Genomic DNA, 20,296 nt, shown 5'->3' on the forward strand with positions numbered 1-20,296 from the left:
CCCAGAGGAGAGGAGAGTCGACCCATGGGGACCCCAGAGAAGAGTCACAGCAGACCCTGTAGGTGAGGAGGGGACCCACTGCGGTGGGCCTCAGAAGAGAGGCGAGGATGCTCGGTGGGCCACAGTATGCTGTCCATACCTGAACATTCAGGGTGGAAACATGGCGCTCCAGGTTTTGCTTGGCTTCCATCTCCTCATCTAGCTGGTCCTGCAGGCTGTTCCTCTCATCTTCCAACTGACGCAGCTTGGTGGACACATTGAGCTTCTGCCGAGTTTCTTCTTGAAGTAGCTCCTACAAGGAAAAGCATGCATGGTGGTCTCAGGAATTCCCCCAAGGAAGCAGGCACTCCAGGTCTCCCAGGTGGTGCAGTAGGATACTTACTTGAGTGTCTTGAAGCTGGGATCCAAGGGATGCCACATCCTTGGTCAGTTTGATGGCCTTGCCCTCTGCCTCATTGAGCATGCCTGTGACACTCTCCACTTCATTCTGAGAAGGGTGAGAGACTGGTGAGTTGAAACTCATATGACACATCAGCAAGAGGAGCTTTTTTTATTCAGAGTACATCACACACCTTTGTGGGATAGGACCTGTGGTGGCCAGTGACAGAAAATGCCCAGGAAGTGAGAGACAACTGTGGCTCCTTCTGGAACCATCAGCTACAGGTTGAGAATCCTGGCCTAGACTCTGCAGTTCTAAGAACCTATCAGAGCCCCATCGTATTGACTGGGCCCAGTTAGGATCCACCTTATTGGATTCCAAGTCTACACTCAGGCTGGCAGAGATGAGCTGCAGATCTCAGAGTCCCAGTGTTGAAAGTCACTCCTGACTTGTTCACTCCTTACCACTGGGGAGGAAACTGTAGGTAGGTCCTGCTCTCACCCCTACTCATTGCTCTTTCATGACTTTTATGGCCATCACCAAAGAGGTGGCTGCTAAAGGCATGGAGCAGAGCCCCTTCCTGCATCTCTGCATTCTATACCAGCCCTGGCAGCTCTGCACAGGTGTGCCTGGGACGTACAGCTGTAGCCCCCACCTCACTTTTCCCATTTATAATGAGGCTTTAAGTGTCACTGTATATTGGAGTAGCAAACCCCTGTTCTCAACTTCAGGGAACCAGACCTGGGGTGTTTCCCTGCTCCCTAGACCTAGCTTGTGAGTACAGTAAGTATTTATCAAACTTGGGGCCATTCTTTGGAAACTGAAACTCAGGCCAAATGTGTCTCTGAAGCTAAATCTAAAGATACACAGGCTCTATCATTCATCAGCTTCAGTCGCCTCTGTTACTTGGGATAAACACCAACATACATCTAATTGGGGCATTAGGGGCCCTTTGTTATCTGGCCACAGCTTCCTTCTCTGGTCCTATTCTGTACCATTTCTCCTCCCAACTTGTCAGCACTGCTGGCCCTTGACCCCTTCTACTTTTTACCTTTACCACTGGGTCTTTGCATATACTATTGCCTCTGCTTGAAAACATATGCATCTGAGTGTCAGTGCTCCTGAGGGCAGCCTTTCCTGACCCCAGGCTGCCCTGTATTTGCCCTTGCAGTATGATGTGTGTTTTCTGGATTTTCTCTCTGTGTTTGTGGCCATCTCTCTTACCCTCAGCAGGCTGGAGTTCAGATGGCACAGAGACAATCTGTCTTCTTCCTTGTTCTTTTATCTCAGGATTAAGCACAATGCCTGGCATCCAGTAGGTGCTCAGTAAATGTTCATTAAGTGTATACATGAGGTTTTGACAAAAAGAATTCACACAGGGAATGCAAGGATGTGTCTCAAGGAAGCCAACTCGCTGGCAACAAAGGGACTTGGAGGCTGAGCAGAGGTCTCTTGCAGTAGAGCAGCTGCCCTTACCTGTAGCTTGTGAACCTTGTCATTCAGTTCAGACCGGGCACGCTCTCCATCACTGCACTTGGACAGCAGCTCCTGCAGCTGCACCTCCAGCTTCTTCTTCTTGTGTTCCACCTCCTGCTTTGCCTGGCCCAGGACACGCAGCTCCCCGGCCAGGTCCGCGTTCTCCTTCTCCAGTGTCTGCTTGCTTTTATCCAGGTTTGCTTTGGCCTGCCGAGGGAAGCAGAGGGAGGTGGGCTTGTCTGTTCCTCTCCCTGCCCCTCCCTCTAGTCTATCTCATCCAAGGGAAGGGATGGAGGGAGCATAGAACTTCTGCAGGACTCCTGGGATTCTAGTTCCCAAACTCAGCAATCAGATCTCAAAACACATCCAGAAGCCTCATCAACCTGCATCCATGTCCTACTCTGTATGGGTTATCAAATTTTAGGACATTTCCCAGGAAAATATGGATTCCCAGCTCTTCTTTAACAACTTCATGTTCTGTCTTGTGTAATCCCAGCACTCAGGAGGCAAATCCTGAATGTGAGGCTAGAGTTATCTAATATGATCCTGTCTCAAAAGAAGAAATAAAGAGAAAGAAAAAGAAAGGAAGGCAGACCATGGTGGCTTATGTTTGTAATCCCGGCACTCCATCTGAAGCAGGTGGATTATTATGAGTTCCAAGATAGACTGGGCTTAGAATGAGACCCTATCTAAAAATAAGAAAAATATGTGTGTGTGTGGGGGGAGGTTGGTCTGTTTTCATATTTCAATAATTCTGACTCCCAAAAAACAAACTAAAGACCTTTTCTCAAGGCAAAGACCAGCTGATCTAGGCATGGCTACTTTGTTAGTGGGGCAGTCCCACTCCAGTTGACCCCACTCCCTGTTTTCTTTCACATTCATTGTCTAATTTCCCCTGCTCTTTCTGTGTTCGTTATTTTACCTAACTAGTTCCTATACATATGTGGGTCACCTAAGCAAAAAAGTGTTTGGATAAGAACAGGAAACAGGAGGAGGACTTCAGCTGGCAAGGAGGACAGAAGAGAAAACCATCCTGGAGTCTGAGAAAACCATCCACCTTCCAGACCCCCTACAACATATCTGGGCTACATAATTTCTCTAAATCTGAGAGTTGTGAATTTCATAGCTTTTTGGGTTGTAGGATATTTGTATCTATACATAAAGAAGCACCTTGGGGAATGGACTCAGACTGAACATGATTTGCCTACTTTTCATAGACAATGTCCCCACAGCCTGAAGATCATTTTATCAAGTATCTTGGTACACCTGCATTCTGACTATGACCCATCTCATGATCTGGGGTAGAATTTTCACTTGTAATGCTCAGAAAGTTCTGGGTTTTTGGAGCATTTCAAGTCCCAAAGTTCTAGACAAGAGTGGGTAAATTCTGCCATCATAATATGGTTTCTGGGATGCTTCTTGAGCACACACCCTTTTGAACTGCTCCAGCTGCTCCGTGAGCTCCTCCACTGCCTGTGTATGCTTCTGCCTCATCTCCTGGACCTGGGCCTCATGGGACCGTGTCTCCTCATCCAGGGCCTTCTTCAGCACCGTCACTTCCTGTTCCCTCTTGGCTCTAGGGAAAAAGAACACAGTGGATGACACTCAGGCCAGAAACAGGGGTTTGCCTGTGACAGTACTGTGCAAGAGGACAAGAAGTCTCCTGGTACCCAGAGCCGAAGTCCTCCTTTGTTGTGTGAGCCATAGTGACTTGCCTAACCTCCCTAACCCCACAGTGTTATATCAGCTGTGAAACGGGGAGCATGTTACCTGCTCCCAGAATCTCTCAAGGATGGCAAACGGGCATAGAAAATATAAGTAAGAGTGTCTGTAGTCTGCAGATATCCCTTAAATAGTAACACTGTTGGCTTTATCCAGAACTTACTATATGCCAGGTCCTAAGCTAAGATTTTTTTTTTCTTGAAACAGGATTCCACTCACTACATAGCCCAGGCTAGTCTCAAATTCACAATCCTTCTGCCTCCACTTCTGAGTGCTAAGATTATAAGCATGAGCCACCAAGCCCAGCTGGACCTGTTTTTCCATACACAGCATCTCATCTTCATAGCAACTCTATAAGGCAGCGATGTCATTTGCAGGCTAAGGGGGGAAGCACCTTACCCATGGGGTCCCAACCACTGTGTGACAGAGCTACAGCATGAAGTCAGCCTGGCCTGGAGTTTTTAGCCACTGCTCTGGGTCTTTCTGTATCTCCAGACAGGTGGGAGGGGAACAAAAACGTGGAACTAACCTTTGGTACATGTATAAAACCCCAAGTGTGGGGAATACTGGGTTGCAGTTAACAGAGACCTTACCATAGGATATGCTCAAAAGGTTTATATGCTCATTAAATGAATAAATGACCTGTGTTCACTAGAGATAGAATATTGTCTGGGATATGGTTGTTTGTTTCCTCTATTTACTTTTAGTGAATCTTAAATTTGAGACCAATTTGATGAATGTTATTTTTTAAATTTAACATAAAACATATATACATGCACACATACAGAAGAAGAAATTATTTAAAAATCCTAACTAGGAGTAGAACTGGAGGAGTTGTTCTTGAATTATGCACTATTGCTCTCCTGCAGATAAAACTAAACATACTCGTGTTCTAGGCACAATAAGGAAGGCCAGTGATTTCAGATCTGCTTGGAGTCAGTGGTCCCTGGGGCCCAGCCCATGCACCTGAGCTCCTGTTGTGTGGCTGTGCTGTCCAGTGTATCCTCCAGCTCTGTCTTCAGTGCCTCCAGCTCCTCCCCCAGGTCTCGCTTCTGCTTCTCAGCCTTGTTCCTGGCAGCCCGCTCTGAGTCCAGGTCCTCCTGTAGGTCTGAGACATGGCCCTCCAGCTCTCGAATCTTCTTTAGGGCATTGTTTTTCTGGGCGATCTCTTCATCAAGCCTGCCCAGGATAGAGCACCCAGATTAAGACCTCACAGCCAAAGCTATCCAATGCCACCAAAAACTGTTCTGGGACTAGCTTCTGTGTCCCAAAGTGTAGGAGGCTCAGCTTAAAGAAAGCACTGGAGAAATCAGGATTGTCAATCACATGGGCCTATTTCCTTCAATGGAAGGAAATGAATGATGCCACATGGAAAAGTGGTCAATCAACCTGGTGATTCTTTGCCAGCCTCCACCTGAATCCCCCAATATCATGAACATTGCTTAGGCCCTGATACTTCAGTGAATAAAACACATCCCTATGAAAGAGGTCCCTTGTACTTTACATATTCCACCAATAAAATCTGTCCTTATCTCATCACAGATCCTTTTCTAGGCCCTAACCCTGAGCTCTGTCCTGGTGCATGGTGGAGCTAACATCTGTTTATTTCCACAACAGAATCTTGCTTATGGAACACAGGCTATCCGTAAAATTGTGGTCCTCCTGCCTCAGCTTCCTGAGTGCTGGGACTACATGTATAGACCATTACATTCAGCTTTGCTATCCAACTTGACTATGATGAATGGGAAGGCCTAGGATGAGAGACAGGCAGGTGCTCTGATGTTATGTTTACAGCCCAGCAGCTGCCAGAGAGATCAGGGTCTTTCTAGGTAACCCAGCTGCTATTCCAGCACAGACTAATGCACTGGAGTAACATTTTTATTAGTCACCCAACCCCTGCCATGCACTCCAAATTAGAAAAGAGATGAGCCAGAAGACTAATCAAAAGCCCTGGGTTTGAGCCCCAGCTCTGCCTCTTACAAGCAGTGTGGGCAGGTACCTCCTCAACTCCCAAGAGGAGTCTAAGAGCATCAAGGTGTCTGAGGGTGCTTCTGGGAATGAGCTGAGCACACAACAAATGGGGAAGTAGTCATTTCCTGCTGCCATATCCACAGCTTGAGGCCAGCCAAATGCCAGGAAAAAGGAAGCACAGAGGGAATAGGAGGGGCAGGTGACTTAGGCTGTGTGACTGGGAGAAGTATGGTCAGAGACTGGGGAAAAGAGAGTAGGATGGGGAAGATGAAAGTCATCCAATCTAGACATGCAATGTTTGTGATACAGACAGAGATGGACTCAGTAGGTGACTAGAAACTCAGAACTGGGGTTCAGATGACAAATTCTGGGCACCCCAGATGCTACAAGACCATTGGAGTAGGGGCACTGCAAAGAGGTTGAGTTTGGAGGGAAGAAAAGTTGAGTGTGAGGTTTAGGGGTGAGAGCATAGTTGGGAAGGCTTGCAGGAGACCTGGTCTGAGACGCAACATCCATCCCAAGGGCCTATGGCCACCTCAAAAAGCAGAGGGCCTCTGGACACACACACACACACACTCACACACTAGGACTGGGACACACACACACTCACACACTAGGACTGGGACACACGTATACTCACACACTAGGTCTGGGACACACATATACTCATACACTAGGTCTGGGACACACATATACTCACACACTGGGACTGGGACACACACACTCACACACACACACACACACACACACACACACACACACACACACACACACGCACCTGGCCAGGGCTGCTTGCAGCTCCTCCTCTTTCTTTGCTAGCTGCATCTTGAGCTCCGCAATCTGTGCCTGCAGGTCAGCGATTTGCTCGTGGAAATCACTGGCATCACCCTCCAGTTTCCTCTTCAGTTTCTCCAGCTCCTGTCGGCTCTTCTCCTCTTTCTTCAGCCTCACTGCAACAGAGCCAGGGGTACCTCAGCATGGGGACGACACCAGGAAGAGACCTAGCTAGGCCTTTTTGCCTGGGCTGTGGACATTGCACAATCAGCCCTAGACCCTTTTTCAGTGAAAGGAATATCAAACTTGGAAAAAAGCTTTTTTTTCCCCCATCAGAGTGTATTGCACACAGTGTGGATCCAAGATCGAGTCTCTTTCCCAGGATAATCTTTCCAAAGTTTCCTTTCTGATTTTTCTGGTTTTCAGGGTTTTTTTTAATATTTATTTTGTCTCTCTGTGTGTGTGTGTGTGTGTGTGTGTGTGTGTGTGTGTGTGTGTGTGTGTGTGTGTCTGTATGAGTGTGTATGCACATGTGTGTAAGGCCTTTGGAGGCAGAAGAGGCTATTGGATCTCATGTAGCTGGAGTTAACAGGCATTTGTGAGCGACCTACTGTGGGTGCTGGGATCCAAACTCTGGTCCTCATGATTTAGCAGAAAGGACTTAACTGCTAGGCCATCTCTCCAGTCCCTGTGTATTACTTTTTAAAGAGGCTATATAGAATAGTGGGCTTTGTGAGGACATTTCATAGATACACACGGTGGGAGTTTGCTTATACTTGCCTCAATTATTCTCTCTTGTCCCTCCTCCCCTCCCCTCTCCTTCTAGTCCCCTTTCTTTCTTTCTTTCTTTCTTTCTTTCTTTCTTTCTTTCTTTCTTTCTTTCTTTCTCTCTCTCTCTCTCTCTCTCTCTCTCTCTCTCTCTCTCTCTCTCTCTCTCTCTTCTCTTTTTTTTTTGTTTCTCTGAAACTCACTCTGTAGACCAGGCTGGCCTCAAACTCACAGAGATCCACCTGCCTCTGCCTCCCGAGTGCTGGGATTAAAGGCATGCACCACTGCCTGGCCTGGTCCCCTTTCTTTATTCAAAAAGTCCCTCTTTCTGCTTCCTGATTTTTCTTTTTTAAAATCTGATTCCATATGAGAGCAAAGATAATGTCCTTTTTCTCTCCCTCTCTTGTCCAGCCACCTGCCCTACCTTAATACCCCTTCCTTTCCACAGACCCTTCAATTTTCACATCCTGTGCATATATACTTATTTAAAATCTAGACTCTGGCTGGGGATGTGGCTCAGATGATAGTGTGGGCCTTGCACTGCACAAGACTTTGGGTTCAAGTCCTAGCACTGAATGAGCTCAGCACAGTGGCCACCTGTAAACCAGCATTTGGGAGGTGCCAGCAGGAGGATGAGGAGCTCACAGCTAGCTTTGGCTACATACTAAGTTTCAGGCTAGCCTAGGCTACATGAGACCCTTTCTAAAAATAAAGTAAAATAGGTCCAACAGGATGACTCAGCAGGTAAAGGTACTTGTAGCCAAGCTTAACATTCTAAGTTCAATCCCCCGGAGCTGCACAGTAGAAGGAGAGAACCAACTCCACAAAATTGTCTGTGACTTCCATGTGCATGCTGTGACATGCATGACCACACACCATCCACACACATATAACCACACACACACACACACACACACACACACACACACACACACACACTACATATGACACACATAGACATGCACACTCAATCAATAAATAATAAATGTATTTTTAAAGAAAATGGAAAATAAAATAATAAAAACATATAAAACAAAATATTAAAATCTAGATTCCACATATGAGAGGAAATATGATATTTGTCTTTGAGCCCAGTTCATTTCACTTAACATGGCTTCTGGTTCCACCTATTTCCTCACTTACCCTCCAGTTCTGAGATCATGGACTCATGCTTGCTCTTCAGCTTTGTGAGGTTTTTAGCCTTTTCTTCCTCCTCTGCTAGATTGGTTGTCAAGTCGCTGACTCTTTCTTCAAGGAGTTTTCGTTCCTTTAGGGGCAATGGGAAAACAATAATTGCAGTGGTTCTTATTTCTCCTCCATGGTCTATGTTTTATTTCCAGTAGCTTCTATATGAACAGTTTAAAGAAAATCCAATTCCTAATCACAGGCACCAAGAGTTCCATATGGTAGAAGTTCTTTAGGAACTTCCCAGGCTGCCCACGTCTTGCCTCTTGCCAGTGTGTCCTGCACACTCAATGTTCAGCTAAAGAACTTTCTCATTCCTCCCACAGGACAGCTTGGCTCTGCCTCAGAACCTTTGCAGAGCAGGTCAACATTGTATTCCTAACTGTTCCTCAATCTACGTCCATGCCACCTTCTCCAGGAAGTCTCCTTGGAGATCCTTCCTTCATCCCCTAGTGTTCCACTCATAACAGGGTGAGCATCTTCAGACCCTGGTCACAATGGTAATGGTTACTTGCTAGAGTGTAAGCCTCAGTGCAGGACACTGGACTCCTCCTACTCCATGAGTGTCCTGATCCACACAGAGCCCGGTCCACAGGGGGCCTAGCTGATGCCCAGCTTGAACTAATGGAGTCAGCTGGCTTGGGATTATTAACTGAAGTGACTGTTTGTCCCTATTTTCACAGGGTGCTTCTGCCATTAGTGCTGGACATGTGGTAAGACTGGCACATCTAACGCACTTTTGAAAGCTTGTTGTTCTGATCGTCCATGACCAAGATGTCATCTTCCAGTTTCTTGATCTTGGCTTCAGCTGTGACCTTCTCAAGCTGTAGTTTCTGTCTGGCAGCCTCCTCCTCCTCCAGCTGCTCCTCCAGGTCCTTGGTTGGGGGAGAGACAAGGATCACAGCCTTGCTGGAACAAAGTCACTAGAGATCTGGGGCTAGCCAGTGTGGAGGCTGGGCTGAGTATACCCTGTACACTGCTGTCTCCTTCAGAAACCCATGTAGGCTACTAGGCTACTCTGATTTGCTCAGTGTCAGTGATATGTGTTTACTGGGGAGTTAGTACCATACTCCAGACCTTCCTTGATAGTCATTCCTTCCAGAGGCAGGAAATTAGTCCCCATGAGTGTGTGTGTGTGTGTGTGTGTGTGTGTGTGTGTGTGTGTGTGTGTGTGTCTAAGAATTCTCAACACAATTGAAAGGCAGTAATAGATTGATTGTAACTTTAGAAGCCTGGGCCATGGAAGGCACTGTGGCTTCCTCCCTCCTTCTTCTGGGGGCAGTCCATAGCCATAACAGGAGGAAGTTCAAGCAGCCCCATGAAGTAGCTGAGGAATTGGCACCTCCTGCTAACAGTCATGTGAATAAACCACAAAGAAGTTGATCTTTTAGCCTGACTGAGCCTTCAAATGACTGGCGTTGGTCATGAGTGTCCATAAGCACCTCCCCAGATGCTGACTACTAAGATAAATATGGACTATTTGAAGCTGCTGTATTCAGACTGTTTTGTTACAGTATAATAACTGACACAATTATCTTTTACACCAAGTTGCTAACAGGAAGGGGGTCAGCATATAGAACACAAGGCAGTAGACAGGGCAGGCTCTGGAGACTTGTGCTCAGTTCCTGACCTAGCTCTGTGGCATTGGGCAGATGGCCATTGGTCTCTAAGCCTTAGTGCCTCCATCTTCCAGTATCGGGCCATATATCATCAGAGGCCTTCACTGAGAGTCCAGTGAATATTTTCCTGCAATGTCTTACCAGCATCTGCTGAGCCATCTTCTTCCTCTCAGCCTGCAGTTGCTGGCCCCGGTCCTCCTCTTCCTCCAGGCGGGCCTCCATCTCATGTAGGATCTCCTCCAGTTCCTGCTTCTTGGCTGCCAGCCGGACCCGCATCTCCTCAGCCTCAGCATACAGCTCTGTCTCTGCTTGCAGCTGCTCCTGCAGCAGAGTCTTCTCCTCGGCCAACTGCATGCAGGATTAGAAGGTGGCCATGAGATCACCCATGTCTCACTGTGGCTGAGCCCTTGGCTGTGCTGCCCCCACAGCCCACAGTGCACTTGTTTATACCTGAGTGTGCTTCTGCTCCAGCTCCTTCAGCTCAGTCTCTGCCTTCTGCTGCCTCTCCTTGATCTTCTGCATCTCCTCCTCCTTGGCCTGCATCTCTTCCTCCTGCCGTGTCACCTGGAGCAATGGCTTTACCTGCATATGTATATACATAGCCATCATTAGTGATTTTGGCCAAAGGGAGCCATTTTCATCAAATATTAGATTGGTTCTCAGCTACAGATGATTTTACCAACACCCATCTAGGTGACACTGGGCAATGTCAGGGACATAATCAGCAGTTGAAACAGGGATGGAAGATTCTACAGGCATTAGTAGGTAGAGGCAAGAGAGATGGCTTACATTCTAGAACAGTTTCTAGGAACCTCTTCCACAAGACAGAATTGCTGAGGCTAAACTATTGGCATGGCAAAGGTGAAGGACTTTTCATTGTTTCTTTTTTGCAGTACTGGAGATTGAACCCAGGACTGTGTGCTTTACCACTGAGCTACACCCTGAGTCCATGGGCCTCTTATTAGATCAATTTATTAGAACAAAATGAAAGGAGAAAGAATCAAGGGAGTTGGAGGTGTTGATGCATCTTTGCAAGAAAAAAACCAAAACCCTCCACGGCTGTTCCCCAGTCACAGTCAGTGTCACAACAGCACATTTCCTTCCAGTCTTCTTCCTCCTGTTTAAAGAATAGTCTTGAAAGTTGATCATGATAGTGCACACCTCTAATCCCAGCACTTGGGGAGCAGAGGCAGGAGGATCTCTCTGGGTTCAAGGTCAGCCTGGTTCACACAGAGTTCTAGAGCAGCCATAGCTACATAGAGAGACGCTGTCTCAAAAAGGAGAACAAAAAGGCAAGTATTGAACTGAATGCTTAGTTTTATATTCTGGTTTCATCATTTAATTCTGTCCATCATTTATATTCTGTTCTCATCACTCATTGTTTCTTACCTCATGCTGTTCATCAGTCAGTTTTAGACAGGCATTTTTACTAGTTGATTCCCCTACCACCATCCCCATCAACAGGTGAACCAATGAATCTGCTATGGAAACGCTGTCACTGTCAAAGAGGCTGTGGAGGATGCCCTGAATTCCTGCTTCTCTTTATGGGAGATGGTTTTTTTCAGGATGGTCCCTTAGCATGTGGGTTCATGGCAACAGTTGCAGAGAGCAGCTTCCTGTCAGGCTTCTTCTCCAGCTTGCTTGGCACCCAGAGTCTCTGCCAATGAACCCCATGGCTGCCTTCACACACTTAGCAGGATTTGCCATTATCTGTTTCCGGGACTGTTGTTATCATCTGCCTCTCCAGTTGGCTGTCATATTCATGAAGCCATGGACCATGATACCAACTAGTACACTCCTGGCATACAACAGGTACTCAATAAATACTTCCTTGGGGAAAGAATTTACACACTCAAGGGTATAGAAGGGTAATATATAAGTTTACAGTCAATGAACATATCTTTGTGCAGCCAGTGATGCTGCAGAGACCAGTGGTACCCAAAGGCCCTGCAAGCTGCAAGGAATAAAATGAACTACCAATTCAAGCAGCAAGTGGGGGCTTCCTACTCCATCATGCTGAGTGAAGCACCAATTCTGCAAGGCACCATGCTTCAGAATTTCATTTACATCTTGAAACAATGGGGTACAGAAAGGGAGGGCAGAAGTGAAGCTGTTGGGGGCCACAGAGAGAAGTGGATTTGCAACATAAGTGCAATAAGATGGATTTTTCTTTTTTGGATTTTTGAGACAGGGTTTCTCTGTGTAGTTTTGGTGCCTGTCTCTGTAGACCAGGCTGGCCTCGAACTCAGAGAGATTCACCTGGCTCTGCCTCCGGAGTGCTGGGATTAAAGGTGTGAAGATGGATTCTTAGGGTGACAGAAACTCCTTGATTTGCTTTAAGGTCATGACTGTAACCCACAAGCCAAAGGGGAGCACCTTCACAGGCCTGCATGTGAGGTCCGACTTTAGGCCTCCACTTCAGGAGCCACTTTGGACCACCTTCATTCCCACATCTAGAGATCCCAGTAGGGCTTGATTGGGGAAGTGGAGGAGGTCAAGTGACTTCTGGGAAGGTGTAGAGTCAATCACTCACTTTAGTGAAGAGCCTCCACCATTGCCAGTTTCGGAGCTTGAGGTAGGCAGCACAATTCCTCTGGATCACCTTCATGGCTGTCAGCTGTTGCTGCCTCTTGGTGAAGGCCCTGGGAAGAGTGAGGCAGGGAGCCGTGAGGTGCTTCCCTCATGGTTCATGGCATCACTCACTGTATTTACATCCCCTATTCACTCCAGCCAATCTTTCTGAGCATCAGAACCAGCATATTATCTGATCAAGCCACTTAAGCTGGCTCCCAGAGCCTTTCTCAGAAGGCAAGGGAAACTCCAGGCTCACAAATACCTCAAAAAACAAAGCTAGAAATGGTATCTAAGGAAAAGTTCGATACTATGTTTCTGCAGGGATCCTTCACTCCCCTAGTTGGGCCAGTTAAGTTCTGACAGACTTATTTATTCCTTGGTAGTATTTCAGAATTCTCAAACCTTAATACCAAATCAGCACTATATTTCTTTAGAGCTTCTGGGTTTGAAAAACTACAGAATGATGACCACAATCCCACTCTGCCATGTGAGCTGCCACATTGGCTGTGGGGACATTTAAGAATACCAATTATTATTAAGAGTACCAATTATTTTGGGAACAGGATTGATGGCAACAGATAATTTAATTATAAAATTGAACAAATTAGGACTGCTGTTGTACTAACGGCTTCCCGATATCTGGACTTAGCCATACTGAGTTTCTCTGACCCAATCAGGGCTCTGCAGATGTGGTGTAGACTATACCAGGGACATCTCTCTGAGGTGTCTTTTTCTTTTCCTTCCTTTCTTTCTTTCTTTCTTTCTTTCTTTCTTTCTTTCTTTCTTTCTTTCTTTCTTTCTTTCTTTCTTTCTTTCTTTCTTTCTTTCTCTCTCTCTCTTTCTCTCTCTCTCTCTCTCTCTTTCTTTCTTTCTTTCTTCTCACTCTCTCTCTCTGAGACAGGGTTCCTCTTTGTTGCTCCAGCTGTCCTGGAACTTGCTCTGTAGACCAGGCTAGCCTCAAATTCACAGAGATCCACCTGCCTCTGGGCATGTGCCACTATGCCCAGCAGGGAGTCTTTCCTTGAGTAACCTGAGTCTCACCTAGACACCAAGCACTGCAACTTCTAAGGTCCTACTTTATGAATCCTATTTGAACACAGCCACATAATTTTTCCTCTGACAAGTTACTGTAGCCTCAGAGTTGTGAAATGAAAGCCAGCCACACTTCTAAGCCCTTCCTGGGCATCATTCCATTAGCTCCTCTTAACAATTTCATGAGGTAGAAATGATTGCACTCAGGAGAAATGTGAGCACATAGGATGAGGAATTGAGAATAAGAACCCAGGTCTAAAACTCTCAAGCCCATTGGTTGTCACTCGTCCTTCCTGCATCTATAACCAGCATACCCATTTCAGTTGGAAGCTTCCTTTCCTTCTCAGGTAGAAGCTGTTGACTAAGGACACATCTTAAAACAGATAGCTTCTTGGAATCAGGGAATCCCAATGCAGGGCTGGAAATTCCCTTCTCTGGACTTTAGGTTTCTACTATGAATACGGAAAACTATGTTTACTATACGGAAAAAATATGATACGGGAAACTGTGTTTACTTTCTGGCCAGGTAGCCACGACACATTGCCTGGAAGGCCATGATGACATCAGTAATCTTCAGGTCCCGTTCCTCCTCCAGGTGGGCCAGGACTCCCGTACGGAAGAAGATTTTGCTCTGCCCAATCCTATACAGGTTGGGGTCCAGTTCAAGGGCTTTGATCTGAGGAGAAAGGGAAAAGAAGAGTTGCCATTTTCAACTGTGCCATTTGTTCAGTATGGATAGCAACTGGAAATATGACCCAAAGCTGGAAGGTCACAATTGAATGTCTGGGGAGGGAGGGTCCAGAATTAAGCTCACCATGAGAATGCAAGCTTGCTTTCCATCCATGAAGCCTTTGGGGATGGCGTTCGCTGCCAGGATCTCATAGCTTAAAATACAGGACAGAAGTTGCTCAACACATCTCCGTCATTCATGCTTTCTCCAGGTTGCTCCCCACCACCCCATCAACACCAGCAGGCTCACCGTTGCCGGAACTCTTGGAAGACAATCCTGTTGGGGAAGCCCTGACGGCAGATGCGGATGCCTTCCAACACGCCATTGCACCGCAGCTGCTCCAGCACCAGAAATGCATCCAACTTGCCAGACTGTGGAAGTAGAAGAGGCCAGTGACCACTGGAGCAGCAAGCCCCAGACCTCAGGGCCAGAAAACATCCTTGGCAGTCTGTGGGGTCTTCATGGGGTTTAACTGAGGTGTAATGTCCACTGTTGCCATCTCTGGGTTTCTATACTTTCTTTGGTACTATTTGTCTCATAATTCTCATTGTGCTTAGTGGTGCTAGCACCCCTGGCTAGAAACTAGGGATGTTTTCCCCTCACTGTCCTTCCCCTTACTTCCTGGACATCACTGCCTCATAGCTCTTACCTCCCAAGTCTCTCACAGTAGGTTTCTTAAAAAAAAAAAAAAGCAGATGTGTTGTGCATGTGTATGCATTAATGTTCTTGCATGTCTATGAGAGCACACATATGTGAAGTGTATACACATTTTTGATATGTGTGTATGTGTGATATGTGTGTGGTGTGTGTATGTGATGTGTGATGTGTGTGTATGTGTGTGTGATATGTGAGATGTGTGTCTGTGCCTGTGTTATGTGTGTGAAGTGTGTGTGTTCATGTGTATGTGTGTACATTTGGAGGTCTGAAGTTAGTGTCAGAAATCATTCTCAATCACTTTTACATCATATTCACTAACTCATTCATCCACTGAAACTCAAAGTTCAGTCTCTTAGCTGAACTGTTCTGGGGAGTCTCTCTCTTCCGAGATTAAAGCTACAAGCAGGCCACCATACCCACTAGTATTTATGTGGGTTTCTGGGGTGCCAAGTCCTACTTGTGTGGCGAGCTCTTTAAATGGTGGAGCCATCTCCCCCAACCTACTTTTTTTTTCTGGAGCTGAGGATCAAACCCAGGGCACTTGCTAGGCAAGCGCTCTACCACTGAGCTAAATCCCCAACCCCCCCCCCCCCGCAACCTACTTTTTTGTGCCATTGTTTCTTCTACCCAGACAACTGCAGCACCTTCCCACTTGATCATCTCTCCTCAGTCCTGCCTGCCCCTTCTAGCTCCTCATTTGGTCAACATAATTTTGATCATGACCTACTGCTTAAACTCCTTCAGTGGCTTCCTACAGATAGGATGCCATCATAAAAGGAACTCCATAAACCAGTCCAGTCCCATCCCTAGTTCATGCCACCACGTAGCAATAATGGCTGACTCAATAAAGCACCTGCCTTATAAGCATGAGACCCATGTGAAAGGCTGAACATAATGCCATGTGCCTGTAATCCTAGAATTGTAAGAAGGGAGGCAGAGACAGGAGGATTTCAAAAAGCTCATAGACCAGTTAAACTGTCCTATGTGGTGAAGCTTTAGGCCAGTGAGAAAGCTGTCCCACGTAGAAGTGGAAGGTGCCTAAGGACTCACATCCGAGCTTGTTTTCTGACCTCTATAGTACACTGTGTATGTGCACCCTATACCCATAGGCATGAACACACCCATGCACACAAAACAAAAACAATATAAAATGACCTAGCTACAATTTTCTTGCCTAGACTCTTAATTTCTCACCTCTACACATTTTCTTACCCCAAGCCTTTGACCTAAAATGCCTCCAAACACACTCATACCCCACTATGTACTTTACCAAGTTGATGCCTACCCATTTCTTTTTAAATAACATTTATTATTTATGGTGTATATGTGTGTATAGGGGGTAGGTTTGGGTACAAGTGTGCCACAGTGTGTATGTGGAGGTCAGAGAACATCCTGCAGCAGTTTTTTTCCTTTTACTATGTGAATCCCAGAGATGGAACTCAGGTCATTAGCCTTGAGAAGAAGAGCCTTTACCCATTGAGCCATCTCCCTAGCCCCTCTAACTGTTCTTAAAGTTCTTGCACAGGTAGCTACCCCAGCTTTTTGTTGTTTTCCTAATTTACCATTGTGGTTCTAGCCTGTGTGTCAAGGTCCCTGTGGTCTCCCATAACCTCAGCACCAATGACATTTGGGTCCACTAATTCTCTGTTGTGGGAACAATAGGGCATATAATGAGATGTCCAGCAGCCTCCTGGCCTCTACTAGATGCTGTAGCAATTACCTTCCACTGTGACAAGCAAATGTGTCCTCAGTGATTTCTACAACACTGTATCCTAAGTATCAGTCACAAATAGCAGTTTTGCAAGCATTTACTGGAAGAATGGAAGGGTTGGTGGCCTCATACCCCATGCCACAACCTAGCTAAACAGTCTCTGGAAAGATTCCCTTCCTTCCTTCCTTCCTTCCTTCCTTCCTTCCTTCCTTCCTTCCTTCCTTCCTTCCTTCCTTCCTTGACCGACATTGCTTTTAGGCATAGGGAGTAGACGGCCCCCAATCCAGACAACTCTCCACATGTGTAGATGCAGGCCTTACTTGAGGGTGGTCAGGGCAGGAACCAAGGTCAGACCTCTCTTTCCGCCCCTCCACCTCATTAGTTTGCCTCATTGCCTTCCAGGTGCCTCACTGCCATCCTTCAACACTATCCTGTAAGCAGGAGCTCCAGGCTGGGGGATATCTCACCCTCTTCTCGTGGTTGGGGATGATGCAGCGCACAAAGTTAGGTGTGGTGTTGCGCAATGTAGTCATCAGCTTCCCCAGCTGTTCTTTGTAGAGCTGGCCCACAGTGCGAAACATGCCCTTCTTGGTCTTAGAGGCACTGGGAAGTGAGCTCTCAGTCATCTTGGCCATCTGGTCCAGTCCCACAATGCGGTCCACTGTGGGTTACATGAAGGGTGACATCAGTCTCTGGCCCCTTCAAGGATCCTGAACCTCTGCCATAAGCCAGAGGAGCAAACTGTGAAGATGGTGGTCAAGGGAGATGTTTTGTGCAGGTCATACTCTATGGGAGACCCTAGACCCCATCTGGGGTACCATCCCCATCTTTCTCTCTGATGGTCAGCAGTGCCCTCATATCTAGCTGGGGTAAGAGCCTCTAAGTAGTGTCAATTTGGGTATCTTTGTGAGCACCTGAGTGGCAAGATGAACCAATGTCCTCTGTTCAGTCACAGAGACCAAAGGAACCAGCTTCATTCTTGGTACTAACTTACTGGGTAGCCTTGCCCTGGCACTGTGGTGTGCTTCAGTTTACCGTTCTCAACAATGGCAGCAATAGCAGCATCTAACTCCTAAGGATGGAATGTGGCCACAAGACCTCGAAAGCCCTCAGCTCCACGGTAGCCTTCAATACTTTCTCTACCCTTAGGGATATGCTGAGAATTGACCATGTATGGGCCCTAAGCCCCCACCAAAGGCCCTGTCCACCTCAGCTCCTAGGCTACTGATCTCTAACAGAAGGTGTCAGACAATGAGTATACTATATGAGATGGTGAGATGTGCTTAGAAAAATCAAGGACAAAGGGAGGAGGAGAGGGAAGAAAAATAGAAGAGGATGGGGTGAACATGAAGGAGAGAAGGAGTGACCTTCCTGAGACAGGGTGATGGAGATTGTCTGTCTGAGAAGCTGATCTCTATTAAGGGAGACCCTGATGCAAGGCTGCATAACACTGGTGAGAGTCAACCTCATGCAATTCATGGGCAAGAAAGACATGGTTTTGACCCAGTTTACAAATGAGGACATCCAAATTTAACAGTTAGGCAACATGTCCAAAGTCACAGCTCATATGTGGCAGAGACAAGACCTCAAGTCCTTCTGACTTCATCACGGGGACTGCTTCATCATGCCTAGTTACACTACTTCCTGGGCTCTGACATAGGACCTTCTTGGTGAGTCCAGGAATGGGATGGGGGAGCTCAGTGTCCCTCATTTAAGAAGCTATGAGCTGAATTTTCCAGGGGAAAAAGGGCAGATCTCTTTTAAAGATTCTACAAGGCTGACAGATTGGTAATTATGGAGAGCTGAAATGTTGCAGATCAAGAACCAAATCATCTTGGGCTATCTTTAGCCCCTAAATGACCATTTATTGTCTACATCCATGCCTGACCTAATATTAATCTGACTATCACAGACAGTTTGGGGCTGTCTTAACAAACCGCCAATTTCCACTGATCCCAAAGCTAAGACTGTCATCAGGTCCCCACCAGAGTCCTTAAAAGATTACCTTGATTTATGACTTACTTTTGTTCTGGGACATTAAAACCTCATGAAACCATTTCTACACTGAGACATCCATTTGGGGTATCCTGAGCCTGTGTTCTCCAGCCAGAGTCACTCATTCTCAGTTTAAGATAAACTCTTACTTCCTATAAAGGGAGAACTGTGTGTTGTGTGGACAAGGCTGTTTCAATGTGACAGCATTAGCATGTGACAGCCTGGTCCTCTCCCTGTCCCTACATGGGGCCTCCCAATCTGGGGCAGATGTAGAAACCAGGGCTGAGGTGTTCAACCTTCTAGCTCAAAGCTGCCTCCAGGCCTGAAAGGCTTACCATCCTTCCACAGGTCAGCCACAAACTTGTCAGAGGAGGCATTGAGGAGTGAGGTCACATTGTCATTTAGTGGGTCCATGTTCTTGGTCAGCCAGGCACTTGCATTGTAGTCCACCTGCCAAAAGTCACCCTGACATCAGGTTCCCTGCCTCAGAAACCTACCACAAAGCCCAAATCCTCCCATATTCCTCTCACACCTCTAGACATCAGATGGGAAATGACATTTTTGATGTTGCCATGATGGGTCTCCACTGACACCAAGGAAGAGACCAAAAGGTCAGAATCTTCAGGGACCCTGCATATAGTAGGGCATTCACCAGTGGCAAGCCAGTGCCAGCAAATCCTCTTGGTGTTCCACAGAGCCTCAGAGGAGCCACTTTTTGCCATAGTCTTACACTAAGCCCCAGAAATGGCCAAAGGAGGTAATGGTGACAAAAAACTGTCATAGACACCCCATGCTTCCCCCTATTCCAGGACAGCTTGACAGGAATCCTCATTATTGAAGTCAGTGCAGGGGTTTCTCTCCCACTGCCTGATGAATGGGGTTTATCTTACTGTGCTTCATCGTGGCACTAGGGATTGAATCTAGGCTGTCAAGTGGGGCGGGCGCCCTACTTTGTCTTCTGTTGCTGTGATAAGACACCTGACCAAAAGCAGCCTCGGGAAGGACAGGGGTTATTTGGCTTACAATTTCAAGCTGTAGTCCATCACCAAGAACAGTTAGGGCAGGGACTCAAAGTGTCACATCCATAGAGAAGGGCACGGAGAAGCAAATGTGCCCATGCTGCCCATTTCTGCACCTAGCTCTCTGTTGCTCATTAGGTAGTGCCACCCACATTCAGGGCAGGTCTATGCACCTTAATTAGTAATCAATACAATTGTCCCCAGCCCAACATGCCCACAGGACAACCTGAACTAGGTAATTCCTCAGTTGAGACTCTCTTCCAGATGATTCAAGATTTGAGACTAACCTTCATAGTGGGCAAGTGCTCTACCACTGAGCTACATCCCTCGCCTGCTAGCTTGGAGGTTTTGATACATGGATATATAGGAAAGGTCACTGAAGGCTTTTGAAATTCCTAACTTGCTTAATGCCCAACTTTAATGACTGTGACTACAACACAGAATGGACTGACAACACAGCTCTGGTGGGTTATGATGGGATGTGGGTTGCTATGGCAAGAGCTGGCCTGATCTGTGACAAGACTGAAAAAAATATATAGGAGCCTGGGGAAAGTGCTAGTGGTGTATGCTTAAAGTAGAATAAGCTCCACTGAGTATAAAGTAGGAGGCAAAGAGGTCACACTATAAATATTTTCAGCTTGGTGGCTATACAGTCTGTCACAATGGCCAAACTCTGCTCTTGTA

The 20,296-nt window shown here is 46.7% G+C and overlaps 1 protein-coding gene across 1 annotated transcript in view; it reads right to left on the bottom strand.

The window, feature by feature from the left end:
* Window positions 1-20,296, bottom strand: part of Myh11 (myosin heavy chain 11) — a 114,062-nt gene that overhangs the window by 15,102 nt on the left and 78,664 nt on the right. Inside the window, exons 17-32 of the mRNA XM_052759598.1 lie at window positions 18,929-19,043; window positions 17,066-17,259; window positions 14,480-14,601; window positions 14,315-14,384; window positions 14,016-14,176; window positions 12,428-12,536; window positions 10,345-10,476; window positions 10,036-10,242; window positions 9,013-9,150; window positions 8,234-8,357; window positions 6,327-6,498; window positions 4,544-4,756; window positions 3,287-3,431; window positions 1,856-2,062; window positions 383-487; window positions 140-292 (exon numbers count right to left, since the gene is read on the bottom strand). Of these exons, the coding sequence (XP_052615558.1) occupies window positions 140-292; window positions 383-487; window positions 1,856-2,062; window positions 3,287-3,431; window positions 4,544-4,756; window positions 6,327-6,498; window positions 8,234-8,357; window positions 9,013-9,150; window positions 10,036-10,242; window positions 10,345-10,476; window positions 12,428-12,536; window positions 14,016-14,176; window positions 14,315-14,384; window positions 14,480-14,601; window positions 17,066-17,259; window positions 18,929-19,043 (2,367 nt within the window). The remainder of the gene's footprint in view (window positions 1-139; window positions 293-382; window positions 488-1,855; window positions 2,063-3,286; window positions 3,432-4,543; window positions 4,757-6,326; window positions 6,499-8,233; window positions 8,358-9,012; window positions 9,151-10,035; window positions 10,243-10,344; window positions 10,477-12,427; window positions 12,537-14,015; window positions 14,177-14,314; window positions 14,385-14,479; window positions 14,602-17,065; window positions 17,260-18,928; window positions 19,044-20,296) is intronic.

Source organism: Peromyscus californicus, unplaced genomic scaffold (genome assembly GCF_007827085.1).
Source record: "Peromyscus californicus insignis strain IS unplaced genomic scaffold, ASM782708v3 Scaffold_3__1_contigs__length_106647218, whole genome shotgun sequence".
In the NCBI taxonomy this organism is placed as follows: Eukaryota; Metazoa; Chordata; class Mammalia; order Rodentia; family Cricetidae; genus Peromyscus; species Peromyscus californicus.